The sequence below is a fragment of the Hyperolius riggenbachi genome, chromosome 10 (assembly GCF_040937935.1).
Source record: "Hyperolius riggenbachi isolate aHypRig1 chromosome 10, aHypRig1.pri, whole genome shotgun sequence".
Classification (NCBI taxonomy): Eukaryota; Metazoa; Chordata; class Amphibia; order Anura; family Hyperoliidae; genus Hyperolius; species Hyperolius riggenbachi.
The window spans coordinates 133130151-133157791 of NC_090655.1; the positions used below are offsets into that span (position 1 = coordinate 133130151).

Genomic DNA, 27641 nt, shown 5'->3' on the forward strand with positions numbered 1-27641 from the left:
TATATTCTCAGCCCTGACCAACCGCTTCAGCTAAGAACCATCTATATTGTGTACAAGGCTTAAAGGAATACTATTGATTCACATATTTTTTTCAATTGACACAGGAATTGTTTGGGAAGTGCTGCTAAGTACTGGTGTATACATTTTAGCAGCAACTTCTTTGTTTACTGTTATCAAAATACATTCAAACTTTACTGACGCCAAAACTGACGGTTGACTGAGCCATGAGGAGAGGGGACATTCCCCTCACACCTGATCAGTTAACTCTATGTGTAGCTCTGTGTGTGACAGAGAAGAGAGCTCCCAACAGCTGCAGCTCCTGTGTCCTGTGTTTCTGACTGACCTGTCTGAAGAGAACAGAGGAAATGTAACTAATTGTCACAGCTTTTTCATACTGTTTTTGCTTTCAGAGCTTGATATGTTTGATATTTGCTTTCTGTAGTCTGATATGCAACTCTGGCTGTGCATTGAAGCAGACGCCCCTTCTGCAATTGATTTGTCCCAATATAGCTAAATCCTACCCTCAATAAATTACAGCTTTTGCCTCTGATATTTAACATGAAAAGTAGGAAAATGTTTACACAGCTACTTAGACATTATTTGCACACTGTCATTTTAGAACACTTGAGTATCGATAGTATTCCTTTAAGAAATTCCTTATCATTTTCTAGGCAGATTTCACTTTAGTCCGGGTGCTCGCTTGATGTCCTGCTGTTCCTCCCCGTTGTGCTGCTGTAACCCATGTAAAGTCTGTGACTCGGCTAACTTGCAGGCTACTGCGCATGTTAATCACTTATGCTGGGTACACACGTTGCGCTCCCGCACTCGATTCCCGCCGATTTGTTTATTTCCGACATGTTTGATTCGCGGGTCGATGGATCGTTAGGTCGATTTGCCATACTTTACATGGCATTCGACCTAAAAATCATCGAAATGCGCTCGGTAATAATCGAATCGTCGGGAATCGAGCGGCACATTCGATGTGGGAACGCACCGTGTGTACGCTTGCTTTTCAGTGGAGCGTAGACGCTAGGACAGAGGAGGCGGGGCAGTGTGCGTACTTCTGCCCGTTATTATGCGCCGGGCAAAAGCGAAGATAATCCAGGTTAAAGGTCAGCTAAGTCGCCAGGACACCAGGAGGAATAGAAGACCGGCGGCTGACGGCGGGGAACGACAGAAGCGGTAAGTATCTAATTTTCTTTCCCTACCCAGTGCAGGTTTAATTTTACCAGAGCCTTTTGGCTTCTGGTATCCTTTGGACACCCGAGGCAAAAACAAACTAATAAAATAAAGGATTGTATCGATCTTCCTTCTCCTAAAAATGACTTTTTAAGATATTCCACAGTTTTATTTTATGTTTCAATCTACTTTTTAAGTTTTAACTGTTTTATTGTCTTTGCTCAATGACACATTCATTGAAGTAGAGCTAAAATCTATTAACTATTGATCCTTTTTATCTCTTTCCTGCTCTCAAGTCATTTTCTGCTAGGAAAGTGTTTTATAGTTGGAATTTCTTATTAGTGAGGGTCACACTGTAGTCACTTCCTGTCTGAGTCAGGATATTTAACTCTTTCAGGCAGAGAAAGAGAAAAAGGAACGTAGCATAGTTATTTGTGTGCTAGGCACTGTATATACACATGTCTATGTCATCCTGTCACGTCACCTCGGGAATCCTTTAACCACTTGAGGACCGTGGGCTTTACCCCCCTTAAGGACCAGGCACTTTTTTTCCATTCAGACCACTGCAGCTTTCACTGTTTATTGCTCGCTCATACAACCTACCACATAAATGAATTTTAAATATTGCACTGGCGAATTGATAAGGGGGGGGGTCTGAGGGCAATCTGAGCGTGTAGGCGGGTGATTGGGTGCCCGCAAGGGGCAGATTAGGGTCTGATCTGTTGGGTAACAGTGACAGGTGGTGATAGGGGGTGATTGATGGGTGATTGATGGGTAATTAGTGGGTGTTTAGGGTAGAGAACAGATGTAAACACTTGGGAGGTGATCTGACGTCGGATCTGCGGGCGATCTATTGGTGTGGGTGGGTGATCAGATTGTCCGCAAGGGGCAGGTTAGGGGCTGATTGATGGGTGGCAGTGACAGGGGGTGATTGATGGGTGGCAGTGACAGGGGGTTATTGATGGGTGATTGACTGGTGATTGACAGGTGTACAGTGGGTTATTACAGGGAAGAACAGATGTAAATATTGCACTGGCGAATTGATAAGGGGGGGTCTGAGGGCAATCTGAGCGTGTAGGCGGGTGATTGGGTGCCCGCAAGGGGCAGATTAGGGTCTGATCTGATGGGTAACAGTGACAGGTGGTGATAGGGGGTGATTGATGGGTAATTAATGGGTGTTTAGGGTAGAGAACAGATGTAAACACTGCACTTGGGAGGTGATCTGACGTCGGATCTGCGGGCGATCTATTGGTGTGGTTGGGTGATCAGATTGCCCGCAAGTGGCAGGTTAGGGGCTGATTGATGGGTGGCAGTGACAGGGGGTGATTGATGGGTGGCAGTGACAGGGGGTGATTGATGGGTGATTGACAGGTGATCAGTGGGTCATTACATTGTATACATTACAAAGTGTATTATACACTTTGTATGCGGCGATCCGGGTGCTAGTAACCCGCCGGCGCTTCCGAACGGCCGGCGGGTTACAGCGCGAGGGGGCGGAGCCAGTCCCCGGCGGAGGATCGCGTCACGGATGACGCGATCACTCCGCCCATGCCTCTACAAGGACCGCCGCCTCTGTGCATGCGGCGGTCCTTGCGGGATCCACTTTCTGGCCGCCCCTGTGCAGTGGGCGGTTGGTAAGTGGTTAAGGAAGCCCCAGGTAAGTATACAGGATCTTCTCAAAAAATTAGCATATTGTGATAAAGTTCATTATTTTCTGTAATGTACTGATAAACATTAGACTTTCATATATTTTAGATTCAAATACACACAACTGAAGTAGTTCAAGCCTTTTATTGTTTTAATATTGATGATTTTGGCATACAGCTCATGAAAACCCAAATTTCCTATCTCACGCAATTAGCATATTTCATCCGACCAATAAAAGAAAAGTGTTTTTAAAACAAAAAAGTCAACCTTCAAATAATTATGTTCAGTTATGCACTCAATACTTGGTCGGGAATCCTTTTGCAGAATTGACTGCTTCAATGCGGTGTGGCATGGAGGCAATCAGCCTGTGGCACTGTTTAGGTGTTATGGAGGCCCAGGATGCTTCGATAGCGGCCTTAAGCTCATCCAGAGTGTTGGGTCTTGCGTCTCTCACCTTTCTCTTCACAATATCCCACAGATTCTCTATGGGGTTCAGGTCAGGAGAGTTGGCAGGCCAATTGATCACAGTAATACCATGGTCAGTAAACCATTTGCCAGTGGTTTTGGCACTGTAAGCAGGTGCCAGGTCGTGCTGAAAAATGAAATCTTCATCTCCATAAAGTTTTTCAGCAGATGGAAGCATGAACCCACTTTTGAACCAGAAACAGCGGCAGAAGCTCCTGACCTGGGCTACAGAGAAGCAGCACTGGACTGTTGCTCAGTGGTCCAAAGTACTTTTTTAGGATGAAAGCAACTTTTACATGTCATTCGGAAATCAAGGTGCCAGAGTCTGGAGGAAGACTGGGGAGAGGGAAATGCCAAAATGCCTGAAGTCCAGTGTCAAGTACCCACAGTCAGTGATGGTCTGGGGTGCCATGTCAGCTGCTGGTGTTGGTCCACTGTGTTTTATCAAGGGCAGGGTCAATGCAGCTAGCTATCAGGAGATTTTGGAGCACTTCATGCTTCCATCTGCTAAAAAGCTTTATGGAGATGAAGATTTCATTTTTCAGCACGACCTGGCACCTGCTCACAGTGCCAAAACCACTGGTAAATGGTTTACTGACCATGGTATTACTGTGCTCAATTGGCCTGCTAACTCTCCTGACCTGAACCTCATAGAGAATCTGTGGGATATTGTGAAGCGAAAGTTGAGAGATGCAAGACCCAACACTCTGGATGAGCTTAAAGGGCAGGTTCAGGGAGGGTGGGTAAAAAATAAAAATCAAATTCCACTTACCCGGGGCTTCCTCCAGCCCGTGGCAGGCAGGAGGTGCCCTCGCCGCCGCTCCGCAGGTTCCCGGTGGTCTCCAGTGGCCGACCTGGCCAGGCCGGCTGCCAGGTCGGGCTCTTCTGCGCTCCAAGGCCCGGAACTTCTGCGTCCCACGCCGGCGCTCTGACGTCCTGCGCAAGCGCAGTACTTCTGCGCCTGCGCAGTAGAGCCCGGAGGACGTCCGATGACGTCAGAGCGCCGGCGTGGGACGCAGAAGTTCCGGGCCTTGGAGCACAGAAGAGCCCGACCTGGCAGCCGGCCTGGCCAGGTCGGGTCGGCCACCGGAGACCACCGGGAGCCTGCGGAGCGGCGGCGAGGGCACCTCCTGCCTGCCACGGGCTGGAGGAAGCCCCGGGTAAGTGGAATTTGATTTTTATTTTTTACCCACCCTCCCTGAACCTTTCCTTTAAGGCCGCTATCGAAGCATCCTGGGTCTCCATAACACCTGAGCAGTGCCACAGGCTGATTGCCTCCATGCCACGCCGCATTGAAGCAGTCATTTCTGCAAAAGGATTCCCGACCAAGTATTGAGTGCATAACTGAACATAATTATTTGAAGGTTGACTTTTTTTGTTTTATTTTCTTTTATTGGTCGGATGAAATATGCTAATTTTTTGAGATAGGAAATTTGGGTTTTTATGAGCTGTATGCCAAAATCATCAATATTAAAACAATAAAAGGCTTGAACTACTTCAGTTGTGTGTATTTGAATCTAAAATATATAAAAGTCTAATGTTTTTCAGTACATTACAGAAAATAATGAACTTTATCACAATATGCAAATTTTTTGAGAAGATCCTGTAAATCCCTTTGCTATCATTGTCTTATGTTTAATTTAAAGTTTTGATACCTTGCTCAAAAACTAGCATGGAGCTCTGCAGTCATTATGACAGTAGAGCAGGCATGCTGCACCAACAACAAAGCAGCACGAATGGCGAGATCGACAGGGCCGCACATCATGAGTGATTGAAATCTACTCCCTGCCAGGGATAACAGCTGCTAAATAGGGCGTAGATTTCAATCACTGCTGTCCGGAAGAGATTAATGGTAGAACCTTAATGTTAGAAAGAGGAACTCCAGTGAAAATAATGTAATAAAAAAAAGTGCTTCATTTTTACAACAATTATGTATAAATGATTTAGTCAGTGATTGCCCATTGTAAATTCTTTCCTCTCCCTCATTTACAATCTGACATTTATCACATAGTGACATTTTTTTACTGCTGGTAGGTGATGTCATTGGAAGGAGATGCTGCTTGCTTCTTTGTCAGTTGAAAATAGCTGTAAACAGCTATTATTTCCCACAATGCAATGAGGTTCACAGACAGGAAACTGTCAGGAATGGGGTCCTGACATCACACTGTGGGAGGGGTTTCACCACAATATTAGCAATACAGACACCCCTTGATGATCCGTTTGAGAAAAAAGAAAATATTTCTCATGGGAATCAGCTACTGATTGGGATGAAGTTCAATTCTTGGTTACGGTTTCTCTCTAATAAACTTTTGTTGTTTTGACAAATAGTATGCTCTGGGATACCCTCCACAACTAACACTTTATTGGGGCACACCTCACTGGCTGGATTCAAGCAAGACAGATTTACTTTTCTGCAGAGGAACACTGTATACAGGTTAAAAGGAAACCTAAGATGGCTGGATGGTGTAATGGTTAAGGGCTCCGCCTCTGACACAGGAGACCAGGGTTCGAATCTCGGCTCTGCCTGTTCAGCAAGCCAGCACCTATTCAGTAGGAGACCTTTGGCAAGTCTCCCTAACACTGCTACTGCCTATAGAGCGCGCCCTAGTGGCTGCTGCTCTGGCGCTTTGAGTCCGCCAGGAGAAAAGCACGATATAAATGTTATTTGTCTTTGTCTAAGAGAAGGATATGGAGGAGAACTTTTTTTTTTTTTTTTACTAACAACGCAAGTTGCCTGGCTGTCCCCCTTATCCTAAGTGTCTCTAATATATTTAGAAATAGACCCTGAATAAGCATGCAGATCAGGTGCTCTGAATCAAGTCTGACTGGATTAGCCACATGCTTGTTTCCGGTGTGTGATTCAGACACTACTGAAGACAAAGCAATAAGCAGGGCTGCCAGAAAACTGGTATTGTTTAAAACAAAATAAACATGGCATCCTCTGTATCAGTCTCACCTCAGGTTCCTTTTAAAGAGCTGCTCTAGTTTACCCAATACTGATTTCTCATATTGGGTAGAAAGAGGGTTCAAGTTCTATAAGAGTATTTATGCATCACACAGAACCATTTATTTGTATACCTGTCCCTCAAAACAGTCCACAGCCTAATACTGTACAGTGTTTCTCAAACCTGTCCTAGTGACCCCCCAATGGTGCATGTTTTACATGCAACCTCACCTAACCACAGGAGGGGTAATTAGTGTTTCAGCCAGGTGGATTTCATGTAGCTGAGACACGAATTAGCCCACCTGTGCATAGGTGAGGCTGCCTGCAAAACATGCACCATTGGGGAGTCAGGAGGACAGTGAGAAGGTGTGAGAAAGACTGTCCTAATAATACAGCACAGCAGGGTCAAACTATTTGTGTCTTTCTATAACAGCCTACTAATTAGCACTCAAACTGAGAGGCTGTACACCATTATCCAATCAGGCTGTAGACAGAGCATTGCTTAGTGCTGTATATGTACTGTAACATCTGCAGCTTATTTGAAGCAGAGAGAAAACAATGATGATGTCATCAATGTGCTGCGGGAAGCAGGCGGAGCTGTGCTCATGAGGGAAGTTCGGATCTTTTCAATGATCCGGATGATTCGAATCGGATCATTGAAGAGATCCGGATCTTTGATCCGAATCTCGGATCATTTTACTACCGGAAGCATTCGGGGGTGAAATGAACAGCAGGACAGGTCTGTGGGCAGGAGAAGGGGAGGGAGTGGACACACAGAGAAGGGGAGAAGATGGACAGAGGGCAGGGAGTGGACAGAGAAGGGAGGAGGGACGAGCAGAGAGCAGAAATGTTTGCACACAATACCCACATGCTGCAATCATATGCTTTACATATATTTCACCTATATGTTCATCTGTACACTTTGAAAGAAAAGGTCGCACAGTGAAAGAAAGCATTCCCAGAAGATAAGTGCAGCTGTTTAGTGCCGAGTGCAGGAGGATTATATTGCCTTTCAATCACACTGTCTGCAAAGTTACTGAGCTGTGCTGAGCCAAAAGCTTCCCATGTGTTCACTGTGCAGCACTACGGAACAGACAGCCTGTAATGAGCAGCACATTGCAGCCAGTATGTGTGCTCTACACATATCTGGCAGTGGCACCCATGTCCCCTCTCTCCCATCTACCTGTCTCCCTGCAAGGCTGCCTCCCTTCTAACAGAGCGATCCATCTCTGCTCTGCTTCCAGGACCCCGCTGCCCGCTGAGAGGGGGCGTGTCGCTCCTGGCCCCGCCCCTTTTGCGATCCGAATCGTTCATTTTGATGATTCGGATGATCGACTCATAAAATAGATTCGGATCAAAGATCCGAATCGTTCATGATCCGGACAACACTAATCTGCATACCTAGGTAGCCAGGAAGCTTCCCCACTTTGTCTATTGCAGCTGGACTGCTCAGATACAATTAGACATATTTGGCAGGTAAGATAGCTCACATAATCTGTGTTTCAGCAGTGTGCTTGAAGAGGAAAAGTACATTGTTTTTATAATGCAAATCTATCTTGGAAAATACTTCTTGCTCAAACACAATTGCTAATTCTTCTAGTTAAAGGTTTTGTTTCCTTTGTCAAGCACATTGTTTATTCATTGTTTATAACCGCAATTCCATGCTCCGCTAGGTTCACCCATGAATTATAAGGTGAAAAAATAATGTACAAGCATTAAGAATTTAGCAGTATTTTTCTCCGTCCTACAGAATCTATTTTCTGTTTAATCATCCTAGGATCCTATAAAGAGGCTTTTCATTACATGAGCCCGAAAGGATCATTAACTGTGACAGGTGACTATACACTTGAATCGATTTTTAGCAAAGATTCATATTTCATTAATAGACACCAGAAAAGTGTTCTTGGAGAACTGTGAGTATATTTAACCACTTGATTAATTATCCTTCTGTTTTATCGCTCTTGTGCATTAGGTGCAGCCATTAGTTTACCTGTAATTTCCAGGGTATCTGGCAGTAACAACCTTATATAAAACTCATTCATTGATCTTTTTCTAATAAGGAAGTTATCTCAATTGCCTAATTTCTGGAGGCAAGACTCTTTATGATGGAGCACTAAGGAACAGCGCCCCGGGGAGGCCAATTCTTCTACATTCATTTTAGTTTAGCACAACCTGCATTATTATGGCATTTTCTCATTGAGCTCAGTAATTGCTGCTCCTATAGCTCTCCCTTGACAGGTGTACTTTATATATACGCTGAGGAATGTGGATGGCGGCCAGGGGCGTAGCAATAGGGGTTGCAGAGGTAGCGACCGCATCGGGGCCCTTGAGCCAGAGGGGCCCTGAAGGGCCCTCCCTCAACTACAGTATTAGCTCTCTATTGGTCCTGTGCTCATAATAATCACTTCTATAGATACTTTGAATAGTGGTAATCCTTAACAAACTGTTCTCCATCCTTTTCTTGCACCTCTGACACTGTTGTTGCCCTTGGCAGGTTTTGGTGCGCCATATCAATTGTTACGTATAGAGTGCTTGGGGGGGCCCCATTGTAAAACTTGCATCGGGGCCCACAGCTCCTTAGCTACGCCACTGATGGCGGCATTATTTGAAAGCTTGCCTTCATTGCTTTGTTTTCTTGAAAATGTGGATTACAATTTTAAACATTACCCCAGCCAGACATTCTCATTAGCTTTAATTATGCTTGTCTGTGTGCCGTAAATGTAAAAAAAAAAAAAAAAGAATATTCTATCCATCAAGTAAATGTAGATTAGAAAAAATGTTTAAGCTGTATCTCCAGGCTAAAATAAGAAACCCACATACTTACCTTTGTGGGAGCCTGATGGTCCCTGGTCCAGCTGTTTATGCCTCTGAATCCTTTCTGTGCCCCCAGCATGCAGTGGATATCCAGCAAGTGCCATAACCCTTCAAAAGCATTGTATTCTGCCACTTCTAGTTACAGGGAAGGTTATTGGATAGCAGTCCTGTCAATCAGTGATGCTCCCCTACCTTACCTGATTACCAGTTACCAGTAGTGGAAGGTTATAGCTGCCATGTTGTATCTTGGCTGCAGTCCTGGTGGTGACATGGATTAGAGGTCCATGGAGTAAATAGAACAAACCTGGGCCAGAGGAGGCCTCACTTGTGAGATGAAAGTTGGCAGGTCTTTTTTGTGCTTTGCCTACAGTTTAGCTGTTATGGAGACTGTTCAGTCCATTGCTCTTGTCATGCCGGAGGTGATTCACTATAAAATCATGCATGCAGAGGAAGGTGTATGGACTGTTAGTGAGCAATGGGAGAAAGTTCCTTGTCTTTACCAATGTACACATTTTAAACTTGTGCCATCCCAAATGATCATTCTTGATTGTTTTTGGTGACCATTTTGGAATGATTGCTGTGGAGAAATTCTGCTCAACACATATTATTATTATTTTTATTTAGTATTTTATATAGCTAACATCTTACGCTGTGCTGTTTAGAGGGTATTGTCTTGTCACTTAACTGTCCCTCAGAGGGGCTCACAATCTAATCCCTTCCATAATCGTATGTCTATGTATGTATTGTGTAGTGTATGTATCGTAGTCTAAGGCCTATGTAGGGGGAAACCAATTAACTTATCTGTATGTTTTTGGGATGTGGGAGGGAACCGGAGTGTGCGGAGGAAACCCACGCAGACACTGGGTGAACATACAAACTCCTTGCAGATGGTGCCCTGGCTGGAATACGAACTGCTGACCCATTGCTACAAAAACGAGAGCGGTAGCCACTATGCCACTGGGCTGCCCCGTGCTATTCCAAGCAGTCTGTTCTAATGAGGTGTGGGGTAGGATTAAGGCCATAGATCAGAGTCGGCTGAAGTGTCCGATAATGACTGTCTTTGCCGATAATCGAGTGTGTACAGCATCCTCAGACTGCAGCCCAGCCAGTGATCTGCCAGGCAAATCAACTCAGCTGAGTGATGGCTGATAGCTTTATGCTCGCCACTCACCCCGCCCACTGTGTGATGTCATGTTTGCGTCACTCTATCGGCCCTCCGCTCCACCGCATTGCAAGTGAAGCATTGCTAGCCTGTTGGTCCCAGCGATGTCACCCGAGGGATTGGGTCCCAATCCCTGTCAGGCGACCTCAATATAGCCTGTGTACAGGTCTTGAGCAGGAGACGTCCTAGTGCTAGAACTCCAAGAAGTCACTTTAAGAACAATGCAGATCAGTCATTAGTGATTCAGAACGGCGAATAACTAACACCTACATCAACCGTGTCAGGGGACAAAAATAAGGTATGCAGAGGTTGTGACTACACCAGGCCCCCTGAATCTTACTAAGCCTGCATTGGGCCCTCTTCATTTTGCTACATTAGCTCTTTATTGATGCTGTAATGGTAATGAAGATTTTGCGGGCTACATAAATTGGTGAGGGAGACAAAATAGAACTGTGGAAGTGGGACCACCTGGTGTGCAGAACTGATATCGCAAGCTACAAAAAAGAAATAGGCATACCTGAAGTGACATGTTACATGATGAAATCAACATAGGTATATATAATATTAGCCCTCTTGAAACTTTTCAGTAGTCCCATTCTGCGATCGCTTCAAACCCCCTCACATATCGACGGTGACTTTTGGCACTGTTAAGCTCACACAGTATTTGACCTGATGAAGCAGCTTACACTGTGAAACCTGTGGTCAATAAATCATTGTTTGAACTGTACACGTTATGACATTGTATTTAGTATCTGTATGATTCCACAAGGGGTCCCACTTGTTTTTGGGAACATACGTATTTTGGGGGCGCTTCCTGTCATTCTTTTTAGTATCTCTTATCACCCCATGAGGGGGTCTAACTTTACGCTATTAAAGTGGAAAAGTGTTTTTTAGAGCTGCGACCTTCACCTGACACAAGGCGGAGTGGGGACGTTACACCCCCCACATGCCTCTACAAGTGGTTTCTTCATACAGTAACCCATATTCAGTCAGTTTTCTGAAAAGTAAATAGAAGCTACAACACCAGAGAAACAGTGAAATAAGGCTCCTAAACTTTCAAAATGTCATTTGTCTTTCAGCTTAAAGAGGAACCTTAGTGAAAATAACATAATGAATAAAATGAACGAATAATGAATAAAATTGCTTATTGTTTACAATATTCTTTGAGGCTTCGTTCACATCTAAAATCGCAATTGCTGAGGCCAGCTTTTGTGATTTTTTTTCCCCTCCCGGCGCTTTTGCAGAGCGATTTGTTTTTTTACTTCCTGACACAAGTCAGGAAGTTAACTCTTTGACCCGGAAAAGAATAAATACAATGTATTTATTCTTAAAAGAGCAAATGCAGTCGCTGCACAAATCAATTTTGTGAGCATTTTCTGTTTTTCCAATACCTTCCATTGTAGTAAAATCGCCCTAAAAATGGTACAGGCAGCGCTTTGCTGAGTGGATCGGAAACGAACCGCTCAGATGTGAACTCTCTCACAGGGAATCGTTGCACAAGCGTTTTGGGACATTTTTTTCAAATTGCCAGCGCTTAAAAAAAAACGCAAAACGCCCTAGGTGTGAACAAGCCCTCATACATTATTTAGTCAGCATTTGCCCATGGTAAAATCTTTCCTCTCTCTGATTTACATTCTGTAATTTGTCACTGGTTGTGACCTCTTTAGTTCTGCCAGGAGATCTGTACGGCATGTTTGTGAGTTCTATGCACAGAGGGAAATTTCTGCTTGATTGGCAGTTGGAAAAAGCTGTTATTTCCCATAATGTCATAAGATTAACGGACCGCAAATTGTCAGGACCTTGGCCATGACATCACACTTTGGGAGGGGTTTTGCCACAATATCGGCCATACAGACTCCCCCAGCCCCCCCCCCCTCTTTAAAGGACTCCAGGGTGGCCAGCAGGTCCTCCTCGGTGTCCCCGATAGTCGCTTGTAATGATCGTGACCTGCGGGCGCGGTGGCTCTTCGGCGCCTGCACGGGCACTCGTGCCAATGCATCCACGACATCTGACGCATACTGCGCCTGCGTACAACTACTGCCAGATGACATGGACGCAGAAGAGCCGACCCTGCTGACACGTCGCAATCATTACGGGCAGCTAGCGGGGACACCGAGGAGGAGCTGCGGCGAGGGACTAAGACGGCTGCTAGGAGCTGGAAGAAGCCCCAGGTGAGTAAAAATAAATGATAAGAGTTGGCCTCAGGAGTTCTTTAAGTCAGAGTGCATGAGACTGTCACAGTTGCTGTTTACAAGCCACAATCTTAAAAATTAAGCCATTAAACTGAAAATAAAAGTAGTTTCCATGTTACTAATGTTAGCTATTTAGTAACTTGTCCTAAACTTTTTGTACTGCTGCAGCTGTTATTCCACAGTGCATGAGAGAGGCAGAGTAAAGTATGCTGGCACTCTCACTGCTGCCTGTGTCCCCAGGGCTCTGTAGTGTAGAGCTTATCAGAGGCTGGGTGTCTCTACACTGTAGGGACCGCAGGTGGCAGCAGTGAGGATGGCTGTAGAAAGCTGCATCTCTCTTGCCAGCCATAAATGTCAGTATCCCTGCAGTAGTAAGCTGAGGAGGCTGGAGGAAATATGTGAAAAAACTAACAATCTACTACACACAATTTTTTATGGAAAAAAGGCTGCCACCACCACCTCTTTTATTCGGGACAGAGGGGCCTGCTATGTAATCTGAGCTAAAAACACAACCTACGGTAATCTTATTAAAACAATATGGCTTTTCTGGGTAGCGTATCTCAGGAATCTCCAAAGAGGTAAGGTTGTGTTCTGCGGTACTCAAATCAGGTAAATAGCTGTAAAATGACTTATCATTTATGAAGATATGCAATATAAACATTAATATTAGAGAAACATTATTGGGAATAACAATTATGAAAACGGTAGCAAACAGTATGGAGTAGAAAGGAGAAAATGCAGAAATGAATACTTAGGTTTTGGAAGAAGTCTGAGGGCCTTTTTTCCACTACCCTGCGATTTGATTCTGTTTGCTAACGGATCGCAAAATGCAAGGTACATTAAACTAATGAAAACAGCAGCAGCAATTTCCATTAGTACGATCCGATTGCAGCGCGATTTTGGGTCAAGCACAATCATCATCCTGCCACGTTTTGGATGTGATTGAGCTATACTGAGTGTAGTAGCTCAATCGCATAGTGGAAATTGAAACGCGATCCATAGTGGAAAGTCTAGTCCAGTTCATGGAAATGCCAAATTAAAGAGTTAGTTTGTTTAACTTCCCTGGTATATTCCCTGCCTGATTTTAGGGTCTGAAAGCAGTACCATTTATTCATTCTCTTTTAGATCCTAAAAGCAAGACATAATTCCCTCAGAGAGCCTGCAGCAGCCCCTGCACTTACTCACCTCCCTCTGGTCCAGCGCTTCAATTCCCCCTCCATTCTCTGGACAGATGGCGATCTCACCTGAGGAATCCCTAGCCTCCGAGGACAAGAAGGAGAATGGCTGCCAACGTTTGGATCCCGGGGGAGTTGAGAAAATGCCCTATGCGCGCAATGCACTGCCTGTACCTCCCTGTGGCTTGGTTACCACTAAGGAGGTTAAGAGTTCAAGCCAGCCTTGGGTTCTCTGCCAGCTTTTAAATGGTGGTACTAAATGGAGAACTGAGGTTGGATTTTCAGCCTTGTTATTTTATCACATGGATAATCCAGAAATGGCTACAGTGGCATGGATCTGGAGGGTCTCTGCTAGAGTAAGGATGCGAGGAGGAGACACAGCATCCAGAGGAGGCAGGGCAAGAGTCAGCTTGCATGCTGTAGCTCCACCCTGAGTCAAACACATTGATCCTCGTGGGATGATGCTGCTGCGCCATCCCCCCCCCCCCCCACCAGATGTGCCCATATAATATTTAAATTACATGGCACAGTGCCGGAGGGTGGGGCTGGCAGTGAGCAAAGCGTCAGACTTTAACCAGCAAAAGCGCCACCTAGCGGCAGCCATTTTTACTATGTTGGACTACGCCTGACATTGGACCTATACTGGAAAAGGCCAGTGTCGGACTCAGTCCAACATAGGATTGGAATAGGGCAAGTCAAAATTATACCTTCAGTATTTCCCCCACTGCTTCTCCCAAATACAGGGAGCAATAACAGCCATTAGTTTTCAGAAAACTATTTTTGTATGTTGGCTTTGGCGGAAACGCCACACTGGGCATGATCCATCTATATTAAAATGGGGAAAATGACTTCTAGCTAACCACGACGCCTCTTTATTTTATATTACAGACATTACTTCCTTTAAACAAGCCCTGAATCTGCACAGCTGATAGAAACGGACACCCGCCGGAATAAAGATGTCTGCCCGAGGGGGAAAAAAGAAAACCACCAAGCTGTCCCGCTCATCCCGAGCTGGAGTCATTTTCCCAGTTGGTAGAATGATGCGCTACTTGAGAAGAGGGACACATAAGTACAGAATAGGCATGGGAGCTCCTGTCTACATGGCTGCTGTAATAGAATACTTGGCAGGTAACTCGTCAGTAGTGGAAATATTTTTTTAAATGTTTGTTTTAGATAGTGTGGTAACAGATTTTTTTGTATCACCTTCATGTGTACCCTTCTGTTTTCACCACAAATTGGGCTTTTTGGGGTTGATATTTGTTTTCAGTAATTACTTTATTTTCTATGCATTTTAAAAAGAAAATACAAGGAAAAAATGAAAAAATACACTATTTCTCCAATGTCATCCCCTATGGTTTTAATATAAACACTGCTACTGTACATAAACCCCACACATTGTATCTGCCTATTTGTCCTAGTTATCACAAAATTTTAATTATGTCCCTAGTACAAAGTATGGTGACAATATATCATTTCGAAATAAAGGTGTTCCTTTTTTTTTTTCCTTCAATTTTCACATGCACGGGGATGCACGTGCATCCGCGGGAGCGCACACGTGCACCCGCGGGAGCACGCGCACAGCGGCAGCAGCACTGTCTGACTTATAAAAACGTCCTGGAGCCATTAAGAGGCTCTAGCAGGACGTTTTTATAAGTCAGGTTGTCATAAAGTGGTTAAAGTGGAGCAAAATCAGATCACTATCTCGGTAGAGGCTTCCTCCTCCAATGTACTCCTCCAGACCAACGCTTCTCACTGTCACCCCCTGAAAGTTCAATCCTTAGCACATTTGGCCTATGTGAAAGTCATTCTGTCTGGCACTTTCCTCTGTACACCTTTTTATAGTCCCTTATTTATCATGATTCCAGTTACAGTTTGGCTTTTAGTTTCTATAAATAAGCCCAGGCAGGCCTCCCCAGCAGTGATCGGACAGGACAGATCATGCTCACATGACCGATGTTGTTACTGCAGGTAATTCCGTCTTCTATTGAATTTGCTGCTAATGGCTGTTTTGTTTCACAGCTGAAATCTTGGAACTTGCGGGGAACGCAGCTAGAGACAACAAAAAGGGCAGAATCACTCCAAGACACATCCTTTTAGCGGTTGCCAATGATGAAGAACTTAATCAGGTACTGGAAGATCTTGGTATTCTATACCTTACACAAGCTAAAAAATGGATTCCTTACAGTAGAGATGCATATTTCACTGGTTACTAGATAAGAGGGGCAAATTACCCTATTGCAATGGTGCCAAAAAGTCACGCCGGGCTTTAGACGTGCGGTGTAACTATACAGTGATGCATAAAGTACAATGAAATTATGTTTCATTGCAACTGTAAACTAGGGTTGAGCTCTCCAGAGCTCCGATGGTCGAATTCCGATGCCGGCGAAGGCAGGGGGGCTGTTAACTTACTATAACCCTTATTGCCACCTATAGCCAAAGCGTTCCACATCGTAATATATCGTGTTCCACGTCCCCCCAGTACTTTCACCTTCTGGGTTTGAAGGAGGAAGCATTGGAGAGACGGAATGTGATGGTACGCGATGTGGAGTGCATCGACTATAGGTGGCGACAAGGGCAAGCTTCCCCCCCCCCCCCCCCCCCCTGCATGTTTTAATCAGAATCTGAATGCCGTAGCTCTGCAGAGCTCATTCGTACTGTAAACACAAATGCTACCTGATAAACGCATGCTGTGTGTTACTCTGACAGGATCCACCGCACTCAAAGTGAAAGCCCCATAGGATTATCAGTGTTACATAGGCCATGCGCCAGATAAGAGCATTTATTAGATTTACAGGGAGGTTTACCCTGCTTTTCAAGAGACCTGCACTTTGACACTGCTATCTCTGAATGTTATACTACAGTATATTAGACCAGTAGTGTACTGACACTTTGAGGAGTGTATAACTGCCTGAAAAACATAAGTGATATGGCACAATATGATGTCCGGTTTGCAGAAGCAGTGTCATTTAGCATGCATGGTGACACATCACATTGCCTCTGACTTTCTTACAGAATGGGGGGGTCCTGGGGTTGGGGTAGTTATAGCTACAGATGTTACATCCTTCATGCTATTGCAGTGTTCTCACATATGTTTTCTACAATGCTAGTTACTCCGAGGAGTGACCATTGCAAGTGGCGGAGTCCTGCCTAGAATCCACCCTGAGCTTCTGGCTAAAAAGCGTGGCTCTCGCAGCAAAGACACCATTCTGTCTCAACCTGTGGAGAAGAAAAAGAAAAAGGGTGGCAAGTCACTGGACAAAATATCCAAGAAAGGAAAAGCTGCAAAAAATAAGCTACTCAAAAAGGTTAGTAATGATATTGTATGAAACTATTTAAAAAGACTGGAGAGTATAACATAAGGAGATTTTCTTCAATTGCATTTATTCAGATTTTATAAATAATTTTACATAAGAATTAAAGGTTTCTGATAAGCTGGGATAAGCAACCACTTTTTTTCCTCACCTCAGTTTTATACATAGTAAATTGCAGAGTAAGAGACCCATGTTGTTCAGTTGCCTTACTGCTATGACACTTTAAAACAGAACTACAGTCAGATTATACAATTAACCTCCTAACTCCTTAGCTAATGTGATATTGGGAAAATTACAAACATACTGGTACTAGGATCAGGCCCGATTTACACCACAGGAGCCTAGAGGCACAATATGTTCTGGCACCTTAGACTCTGCCCTCCATGAACCTACAAACCCCCACCAAACTGCAACGCAGGTGTGCTGGCTGACCCAGCTGTCACTTCTCTCTTACTTACTATGTAGCTACCATCATAGGTAGCTACAGGTTCCCTTTAGTATGAGGTAGCGAGATAAACATCAGTATTAAGTAGCTAGAGGTGCCCCCAATTATTAGGTAGGGAGACGAGCCCAAGACTGAAGGGAGAGCTCATCAATGGAATGCTGAGAGCAGGATGAGTACCTTTCATTAGAAATCCTCATAGGGAATGAGGGAGGGAGCCCTCCTCTCCATCATCAGGCGCCTGTAGACATGTGCCTACAGTGCCTTATGGTAAATCCAACCTAGGATAGAGGCGCCTATACCCTATTTACAGAAAATATTAAGGCACTATATTGACCTGAGGACGACCCATGAAACGCATTGTCTAAGTTGTTTTGAATAAACTATTACCCAGTTGAACTGGTGTCCTTGTCTTCTAGAGAGATAAGCAATTACCTTCCTTTTTCTCAGTTTTTATTGGTTGTCAGCTGACACAGTAACCCTATATGCATTGGGTGCCTCAGACTGACCCTTTTAAACATACTGGCAAGTTAATTGATTCCAATTGGTCTTAGTTTAGTATGTTCATATTAGACAATTACAGGTTGTGAGCTGCTCTCTAGCTAGTGACATGACTGTGGACTGTAAAGTGCTGCGGAAGATGACATCACTATATAAATACAGTGATAACAATGACTGGTCACAGCAGCTAGTGTAAAAGCAACCATCTTGCATAATAATATAGTGTTTGGTTCAACATGCAAGCACAACACTGCTATTTTCCAGAAATGTACTGCAGTTCACTACACACTGAAGCTCTCTGCTAAAAATCATCCTACAGTCAGATGTTAAAGAAAACCAAAAACAATCTATTGGAAATCTGGAGAGCTCAGTGTTGCTCACTGATAATGCCCCCAATGTAAGATGTAAGATGTTTAGGTAAGGTTCCCTTTAGGCAGGGAACACACTAGACACATTTGTGCGCGTTTTGCCATGGACAGCAAAACGCGCACGATTCTACATTGCACACGCATCTGCTTCAGCATGTGCACGCTCCCGCATGTGCTCTTTAAGGCAGGGAACACACTTGTAGGGCTGTTTGCCCCTGCGATTCCCGGAACTCCGCAGGCTTTTACGTCAATGTTTAACGCAACCGTTTTTCGTGAACGTTTACGCATTTCCGCATTTGTGACATCATGAACTTTATGCAAATGTGTGTATCATGCAGAAAAAAACTGAAAGCTGTGCAATTTAAAAACGTGCGGAGGTTAAGGTTCCCTATAGGCAGGAAACACACTAGATGCGTTTGTGCGCACTTTGCCACGGACGGCAAAATGTGCATGATTCTACAATGCATACTGACGTGCACCCGCATTTTAAGGCAGGGAACACACTTGCAGGGCTGTTTTCCCCTGTGATTCCCGGGTCTTTGCTGGCTTTTTCGTCTGTGTTTAATGCAAAGGTTTTTCCGTAAATGTTAACACATTTCTGAGTTTGCGGCGGCATGTACTGTATACAAACGTGTGTGGTGTGGAGAAAAGCAGAAAGCTGTGTGATTTAAAACCGCACGGAAATTAAGGTTCCCTTTAGGTAGGGAACACACTAGACGTGTTTGTGCGCATTTTCCCTTGGACGGCTAAACACAGATGTTTCTACAGGCTATTGAAGTCAATAGCCTCGTGTGGGAAACGTGTGTTGTGTTTGTTCACGTTTTGCGTTTTTCCATGCACTGTCAAAGTGCACAACTTCTGCTTTTTTCCGCATGACGTGAACATTCGCATAATGTACATGCCATCAGAAATGTGGAAACATTCCCGGAAAAACATACACATTAAGCGCAAAAGCGTGAACGCAAAACCTGATGGAGGCCCGGGAATCACAGGGGAAAACGGCCCGGGAAGTGTGTATCCTGCCTTAAAGAATAGGTGCGAGGTGAAAAAAAGATCTTCGGACTATAAGACGCACTTTTTCTTCCCGAAAAGTGGGAGAAAAAAGTCAGTGCGTCTTATAGTATGAATAGTAAATTTGGACCAGCGCCTGTTTGTCCTCCATCTTGTGTCCTCCGCGTGCTTCCTCAGCGCGGTAACTGCCTCCTTTCTATGTCCCCGCCTGGACTCCTATGTCTACTCTAATGCTGCAGCCAATCACTTTGTACCGTGCCGGGGTCCTGTGTGCAGCGTCCTCCTTGTCCCCGTGTCTTATGTCTGCATGCCCAGACTCCTGTGTGCATATTCACGCTGCAGACACTTTGTACTGTGTCCGATGTCCCCTGTGCGCAGCATCCTCCTTATCCCCCGTGTCTTATGTCCCCATGCCCGGACACCTATGTCCATACTCGCGATGCAGCCACTTCTTTGTCCGGTGTCTTTAGGCTGTATGCAGTGTCATCCTTGTCCAAGTGTCTTACGTCCCCATTCACGGACTCCTGTGCCTGTACTCTCTGCAGCCACGCAGCGCTGATAAGGAAGTAAGCAGGAGACATCTACCAATCAGGCGGGGGGCGCTGCCCCAGACCGCCAATCACTGCCGCTCATTGCTTTTGCTCCCTTTTTGATAGGTAGCGATGGTCTCGCCGGTGGGACCAAGGGAGTGCGCTGATTGGCTCCAATGGTGGAGCCTTCCTCCCACTCTCCAGGCTGCGTTCAAGGGAGAGAGAGCAGGGAGCAGGAACGCCAGTGATTGGCGGTCCGGGGAAGCGGCCCCCTGTCTGATTGGTAGATGGCTTCTCCGCTTACTTCCTTTTCATCGGAGCGTGGCTGCGGCGAGTACAGGCACAGGAGTCTGGGCATAGGGACTAAGACAAGCGGACAAGGAGGACGTTGCACACAGAGGACACCAGGCTCTGAACAAAGTGGCTGCATTGTGAGTATGGACACAGGAGTCTGGGCATGGGGGGACACAGGGACAAGGAGTGGATGCTGCACACAGGGGGCACGGGGCACGGTACAAAGTGATTGGATTCAGCTGAGTGTGGACACAGGAGTCTGGGGACATAGGACACAGGGAAAAGGAGAGGACTCTGCACACAGGGACAGGGGACATCAGCTGCAGTATAAGTATGGACACAGGAGTCCGGATGTGGGGGGATATACAGAGGGCAATGGAGGGACATGGGGACACTGAACACAGGGACAGGGGGCACCAGAGGAGACAGGGGGACAGAGTATGACACAGGGCAACTCCAGGGGACACTGTGGAACACCAGAGGATGACATAGGGGGAAACAAGAAGCACAAAGAAGGCTAAATGGGGACATAATAGTTGGGGAAAGATCCATAAGACACCCCTGCACTATAGAGGCACCAGGTTTAGTATATATTTTTTTTTCCCTAGCTTTTGACCTCTAAACCTAGGTGCGTCTTCTAGTCCGAAAAATACAGTATTTACCTTGGGCTTCCTCCAACCCCTGCAACCTATCTGTCCCTTGCCGCAGTTCTGCCTCCGTTGCAGATGCTGGCCTCGTCAGGTCGGCATCCTTTGCGCCTGCACGAGCACTTGACTACGAGCGATTGGCTGTGACGCTTGTGATCATGCTCACATGGCCTGGAGCATATTGCCCAGGCGCAGGAGTACTGCGCCTGTGCAGAGCGCTCCAGGCCACGTGAGCAAGCGCAAGCAGCGTGGCCATGCGCTTGCGCAGGCACAGAAGATGCTGACCTGGCAAGGTCGGCATCTGCAGCGGAGGGGATCCCGGGACGCTAGAGCTGCGGCAAGGGTCAGATTGGCTGAAAAGTCCCAGGTTGTCACTTTTAAAGTGCACATTAGTTTGTGTGGGCAGTGCTGCTCGGATGCCCCCCAATCACGAATTCGGGTAAATTCGGCCACGGCAGAATTGAAATCCGGATACGCCATGATCGTGATCCGGGTTTGAATCGGAGCTCCGGATTCGACTCGGATTTTAGCTGTGATTACATGTAGAATCCGTGATCACGGATTTCACTTTAACATCAATAGAAAAGCCCCCATACATGCTACAATCACCAAAAGTGCATGGATTATAAAGGTGATCAGTGGCTACAACTTAAAAAACATTTTTCAAAAAGAATAGTTTTTGAAAAAAAATCGATTTTAACCACTTCACCACTGAGGGGTTTTACCCCCTGAGCACCAGAGCAATTTTCACCTTTCAGCGCTCCTTCCATTCATTCGTCTATAACTTTATCATTACTTATCGCAATGAAATTAACTATATCTTGTTTTTTCCGCCACCAATTAGGCTTTCTTTAGGTGGGACATTATGCCAAGAATTATTTTATTCTAAATGTGTTCTAATGGGAAAATCGGAAAAATGTGGGGAAAAAAATAATTATTTTTCAGGTTTCGGCCATTATAGTTTTTAAATAATGCATGCTACTGTAATTAAAACCCATGAAATTTATTTGCCCTTTTGTCCCGGTTATAAAACCGTTTAAATTATGTCCCTATCACAATGTTTGGCTCCAATATTTTATTTGGAAATAAAGGTGCATTTTTTTCAGTTTTGCGTCCATCCCTAATTACAAGCCCATAGTTTATAAAGTAACAGTGTTATACCCTCCTGACATAAATATTTAAAAAGTTCAGTCCCTAAGGTAACTATTTATGTATTTTTTTTAATTGTACATTTTAGAATTTTTTTTTTAATTACAAAAAAAAAAATGGGGAGTGTGGGAGGTAATGAGTTAATTTTTTGTGTAACACTAATTTATTTCTATGTAAAAAATGCTTAGGGTGTAGTTTTACTATTTGGCCACAAGATGGCAACAGTAACTTTTTGTGTATTGCGACCTGCGAGCGTCCTTCCGGACTCTCGCAGGAAGTACTAGGAGGCTGTGAGTGTTTGTTTTTTCTCACAATGATCACGCTGCCCATCGGAGAGCAGCGGATCATGGTGGGGCTTAGATCAACGAACGGGAATGGATTTTCCCGTTCATTGATCTCCGAGCGGGCGGCGGCGTGTTTACTAGCGGCGGGCGGCGTGTTTACGAGCGGGAGCGCGGGCAGCGGCGGGAGCGCGGAAAGTACGAATTTCTCCGTCCCTGGGGTTAAAGGATGGAAAAAGGGACGGAGAAATTCGTACGGGTGGGGGTAAAGTGGTTAAAATTATAATTGAAAAAAGTATTTGTGATTAAAAACCGCCAAAACCTGCCGAATTTAGCGATTAATAGCAAAGCCCCCTTACAAGATATAAACACCAAATTGTCTGGATATGTTAAGTAAACCTTTGCGAACAAGGTGAAGAACATTTTTTTTTTTTTCAAAAAGACCTTATAGTTTTTGAGAAAATTAATTTTAACCACTTCACCACTGAGGGGTTTTACCCCTTGAACACCAGAGCAATTTTCACCTTTCAGCGCTCCTTCCATTCATTCGTCTATAACTTTATTATTACTTATCACAATTAAATGAACTATATCTTGTTTTTTTCGCCACCAATTAGGCTTTCTTTAGGTGGGACATTATGCCAAGAATTATTTTATTCTAAATCTGTTTTAATGGGAAAATAGGAAAAGATGTGGGAAAAAAATATTATTTTTCAGTTTCCGGCCATTATAGTTTTTAAATAATGCATGCTACTGTAATTAAAACCCATGAAATGTATTTGCCCATTTGTCCCGGTTATAAAGCCGTTTAAATTCTGTCCCTATCACAATGTTTGGTGCCAATATTTTATGTGGAAATAAAGGTGCATTTTTTTCAGTTTTGCATCCATCCCTAATTACAAGTCCGTAGTTTATAAAGTAACAGTGTTATACCCTCTTTACCCTCTTGACATAAATATTTAAAAAGTTCAGTCCCTAAGGTAACTATTTTGTTTTTTTGTTATTGTTTTTTTTTTTTTTTTAAATTACAAAAAAATAAATAACTTGGGGAGTGTGGGAGGTAATGAGTTAATTTATTGTGTAAAACGAATGTATTTGTATGTGTAAAATGCTTTAGGGTGTAGTTTTACTATTTGGCCACAAGATGGCCACAGTGAGTTTGTTTACATGCGACCTGTAAGTGTCCAGAAGGACGCTTACAGGGAGCACTACGAGGCTGGGCAAATCACAATGATCGCGCTGTTTCTCATAGAAGCAGCAGATCATTGCGGGCGCTTAGATCAATGAACGAGAATGGATTTTCCCGTTCATTGATCTCCGGGCAAGCAGGCGGCTGCGTGCACGAGCGGCGGGAGCGTGGACAGCGGCGGTAGCGCGGGAGGTACGGATTTCTCTGTCCCTTGGTTTTTTTTTAAGGGGGGGGGGGAAGGGACGGAGAAATTCGTACCGCGGGGGTAAAGTGGTTAAACACTGGACGTTTTAAAACGTCCATTGGTCCATTAACAGGGTAAAATTGGACGTTTTTATACTAATGATGGTCCTGAAGTGGTTAACGTCGCATCAAAACGCAACGTCCTACTGTGAAAGAGGCCTGACCGTCTTCATATGTAACTCTGGACACTTAAAATGTGCTGACATTCCCCACAGTTTTTACTTTGTAATTTTTGTATTATTCCTCCACCAAACACTGGGAGCAACAATGCACAAGTGGCTCTGTACTACTAGGTACACAATGCAATTTCCCGTCAGATTGACGGGCCAAATTGATAATATCCGACCCCTCCGTTCTGCTCCCAATTGATAACAGGATCGATGTTGTTGTGCAGTACTGAACTGAAAATAGACCCTATTATTAATTGGGAGCAGATTGGACATGTCAGAAATTATCGATCGATGCAGCGATCTGATGGCAAATTGTGTGTACCTAGCACAAGTCATCCTATCTGTGAGTTCCCGTATAATCTAATTTATGGCTGTTTCACATTGAGATTGATTGCTAGTGCAATGTCTCTCTATGGGCTTGATTCACAAAGCCGTGCTAACTCATAAAACTTTATGCGCGCTATAACAATTGTTTGCGTGTGTTAACGTGGCGCAACGTGTATTGTTACACGCGCTGTGCCGCGGTAATGCTCGCAAACGTTTGTTATAACGCGCATAAAGTTTAATGCACAGTAAAATGCCCGCGAAGGAGAATGCGCGGCCGTGCTAGGAGTTAGCATGGCTTTGTGAATCAAGCCCTATGGGAGCATTCACACTGCAGTGTTGTGGATCGCAAAAGTGCTGCATGTAGCCTTACAGGAATGTTCCCAGAATGAGAATCACGAATGCAATCGCCAGAAAATGCCAGAGAAAAATGGCAATTGCTAAGCACTGATTGAGATTTTTGAATAGAATGTGATATGAAATGGCCCTAATAGATGCTAAGAATACATATTTAATGCTTTGGAGAACTGCCATGTGTTTTATGTGTCATGTGTCCCTCCATGGTTCTCAAGGTAAATAAAACTGAAAGTAGGATTTTCTGCAGATATCCACCTAATAAATCTTAACTATTTGTCTTTTACAAGGATAAACAAGCAGATGGCAAAGAAGGTGCATCCAGTTCAACGTCAGATGATGGCCCTGGAGATGGCTTCACCATCCTGTCTTCAAAGAGTCTCCTACTTGGGCAAAAGGTGGTTATCATTCATCTATATCTGAAAAATGAAGCCATTTATAAACCTCTGCAGATATCACTGTCACTTGTTGATTATGTATGTTAGTTTCACCATTGCAGGTTGTGTGTTTTGGTAAAGTAGTTTCTGTTGCTGGGCTTTACAGGCATTTAGTAGCAGCACAGAACTCTAGTGCAGAGTGAAAAATATGAATGTGCCTGTGCTGCCTGGCATGACCCTTCGGTAGGGAGCACAGTTATTTGATGTGGGTGCGCTCCGCCACACTAGTCATTGAAGTCAACGGTGCGTTGGGGAATCACACATTTGTCGTTCTTCCACATTCCATTTGCAAGTTTTTCCGTACTTTAAATCAGACTAGATTATTCAATGTAATTTGCTGCAACCCCCCGTCTGCCCCCCAAAGTCGCACATGAAAACGTGGTTGCTGAGCCCCAGGAAACCAAAATATTATGAGATATACCTATGTAGAGTCCCAATCTGCATAGAACTTGGTTGGGGGGGGGGGGGGAGTGGGGGGGGGTTCTAGTGATCTCAAATGCTTCTCCTCAAACGAGAGGCCTTCTAGATACACCTGATGGGTACCCGTACCCCTGGAGGCCTTATCACCCAATGGGATCTGAGTGCTATGTATGAATAACTTGTTATTATCCTGTATCCCATTGCATATGTTATTTATAACCGTATTTATATTACTGTCTATAATCTTGCCAGGTAGTGTATTTTTTAACACCCTTTTCTTACACTATTCTGTATGTCTTCTATGAACTGGGTGTTTTTTACAGAATAAGGTTGCTTTTATACATTTATATATGTAATTTTAACATATTTATTGTGCAGTATGTACCTGTCTCTTTAAGATGGGTGACTTCTTTTTCTTTAAAGGACTTAAGAGGCCAAATTCGTTAAAAAAGTGAAGTACCTGCAAGAGGTTGTGGAGCTGCCGCCGCTGGGCTTCTTCTCCATCTCCTCTTTTTTCCTTTCTCTTCTTGTGACAAGCGGAAGTTCAAACAGTAGGTGGCGCTCTACTGTTCGAACTTCTCCCTCTCACAGGCCAGGACAGGAAGTGAAGAGTAGATGGATTAGAAGGCCAGCCGGAGAACGGGACAGCACAGCGAACACGCTGAATCCAGCGCTGGAGACTTGGGCGCAGCAGCGCAGGAGACTTGGGCGCAGCTGGCGCCACCATAGGCCGTAATAGGAATTACGGCTATAGCAGGCACAGGGAGTAACTTCAGCGCCATCAGAAGACGGAGCTGAAGTTGCTTTTAAAACAATAATTCGGCTTCCAGCAACTGCTGGAAGCCGAATTATTTCATTCCCCCACTATCAATGGCGTCCTGGAGGGGGAATAGTATTTAACACGGCCCGGACTTGTGTGGCAGCAGGATCAGCCATATACCGGCTGTGTCCTGCGCCCAATTCTCCGGAGCAGTTAGCTCTCGTACACCAGCACAGACCCAGGGACTCACACAAGCGGGACAGGTGAGATTATTGCTGTGTCAGTTGTCGCCGAATCGAATGCCGCTAACGACGCATTTCCGACCCGCCGGTGATCGATCAAAATTTTCCGCCTGGACAAATGCAGTCGATCGATTTCAGATGGAAATCAGTAGATCGGTCAACATTTGCGTTATCGATTTCACAGCAGATTCGATCACAGTGATCTAATCTGCTGTATATAGGTGGGAAATCGACGTAGTGTATGGGTACCTTAGGGGCGTACTCTGAGACTGACAAGCGTCAGTTTGATCCTGTGGATGTTCATGTCTTTGTGTGGATTGTTTTGAATAAAGAATACCGGCTTTTATCTACTCCACTGCCGTTTGCGGATCCCTTTTTGTTACTCCATAAGTGAAGTTTTAAGAAATTCTCCATGTAGATCTAAAAAATGTTCACCAACAAAGATGACTTTTGAGTTGGATCCATTTATGTTATGGTCAGATTTTGCTCTTCTGTTGCACTGTTGATTATTTTGTCATCCAAAATATTACTGTACTACATTATGCCAACAGAAGCGGAAAGATCTTGCCTCAAATATATTTCCAGTAAATAAAAATATACACGTCCACACAGCTACGGTATTTTTTAAGTTTCTCTATTTTCTTTTACAGTTGTCCTTGACTCAGAGTGATCTTGCTCACATAGGATCAATGAAGGTTGAAGGCATTATCCATCCTACAACAGCTGAAATTGACCTAAAGGAAGATATAGGTGAGCTTTCTGTGGCCATTATATCTGCAACAAAGTTTAGATGTGTGAAAATAGAGGACAGCATATTTATTTCCTGTTGATCTTTCATGCATCTGTTGTGTCTGAAACACCCACCTGAAAAAGGACATAGCAAACTTCAGTCAAACATTGGATCTGCATGCTTGTTCGGGGTCTCTGGCTAAAAGTTTTAAAGGCAATGAATCAGCAGGCGATGGGCATTTTTAAAAATGAAATAAGTATGGCAAGCAGAGAGCCCAGGTCTTCACTCCCCCCACAGGAGTGTATTGTCCCTCGGTGCCCATGCAGAGAATTTGGTCAGGAGGGATGAAAACAATGAAGACAGGGAGCATGCAGACTGACTAATGGGGGAATGTTCCAGTTGGATAAGTATGTCCTCCTACTTTATACAATTGGAATGGAAAATGGGGGGGGGGGGGTTTAGGGGCGCGACAAAGCTTGGGTTCAGAAATATATACGTAAATGGAACCTAAACTGAGAGGGATATGGATGTTCAGTTTTAAACAATACCAGTTGCCTGGCAGTCCTGCTTATCTCTTTGGCTGCAGTAGTGGTTGAATCACACCTAAAAAAAAGCATGCAGCTAATGCAGTCTTACTTCAGTCAGAGCACCTGATCTGCA

The 27641-nt window shown here is 44.5% G+C and overlaps 1 protein-coding gene across 4 annotated transcripts in view; it reads left to right on the forward strand.

Annotated features, from left to right (window-relative positions):
* The window catches only part of MACROH2A2 (macroH2A.2 histone), a 67000-nt gene that overhangs the window by 27523 nt on the left and 11836 nt on the right, over nucleotides 1-27641 (forward strand). For 2 of the 4 annotated variants that reach the window (XM_068258159.1, XM_068258160.1), the window contains exons 2-6: nucleotides 14467-14706; nucleotides 15598-15704; nucleotides 16686-16883; nucleotides 24683-24790; nucleotides 26902-27001. In XM_068258159.1, the coding sequence (XP_068114260.1) occupies nucleotides 14535-14706; nucleotides 15598-15704; nucleotides 16686-16883; nucleotides 24683-24790; nucleotides 26902-27001 (685 nt within the window). In that variant the 5' untranslated portion in view covers nucleotides 14467-14534. Of the gene's footprint in view, nucleotides 1-7687; nucleotides 7712-8012; nucleotides 8070-14466; nucleotides 14707-15597; nucleotides 15705-16685; nucleotides 16884-24682; nucleotides 24791-26901; nucleotides 27002-27641 lie in introns of those variants that run through there. The other 2 variants (XM_068258161.1, XM_068258162.1) reach the window with 2 other exon arrangements.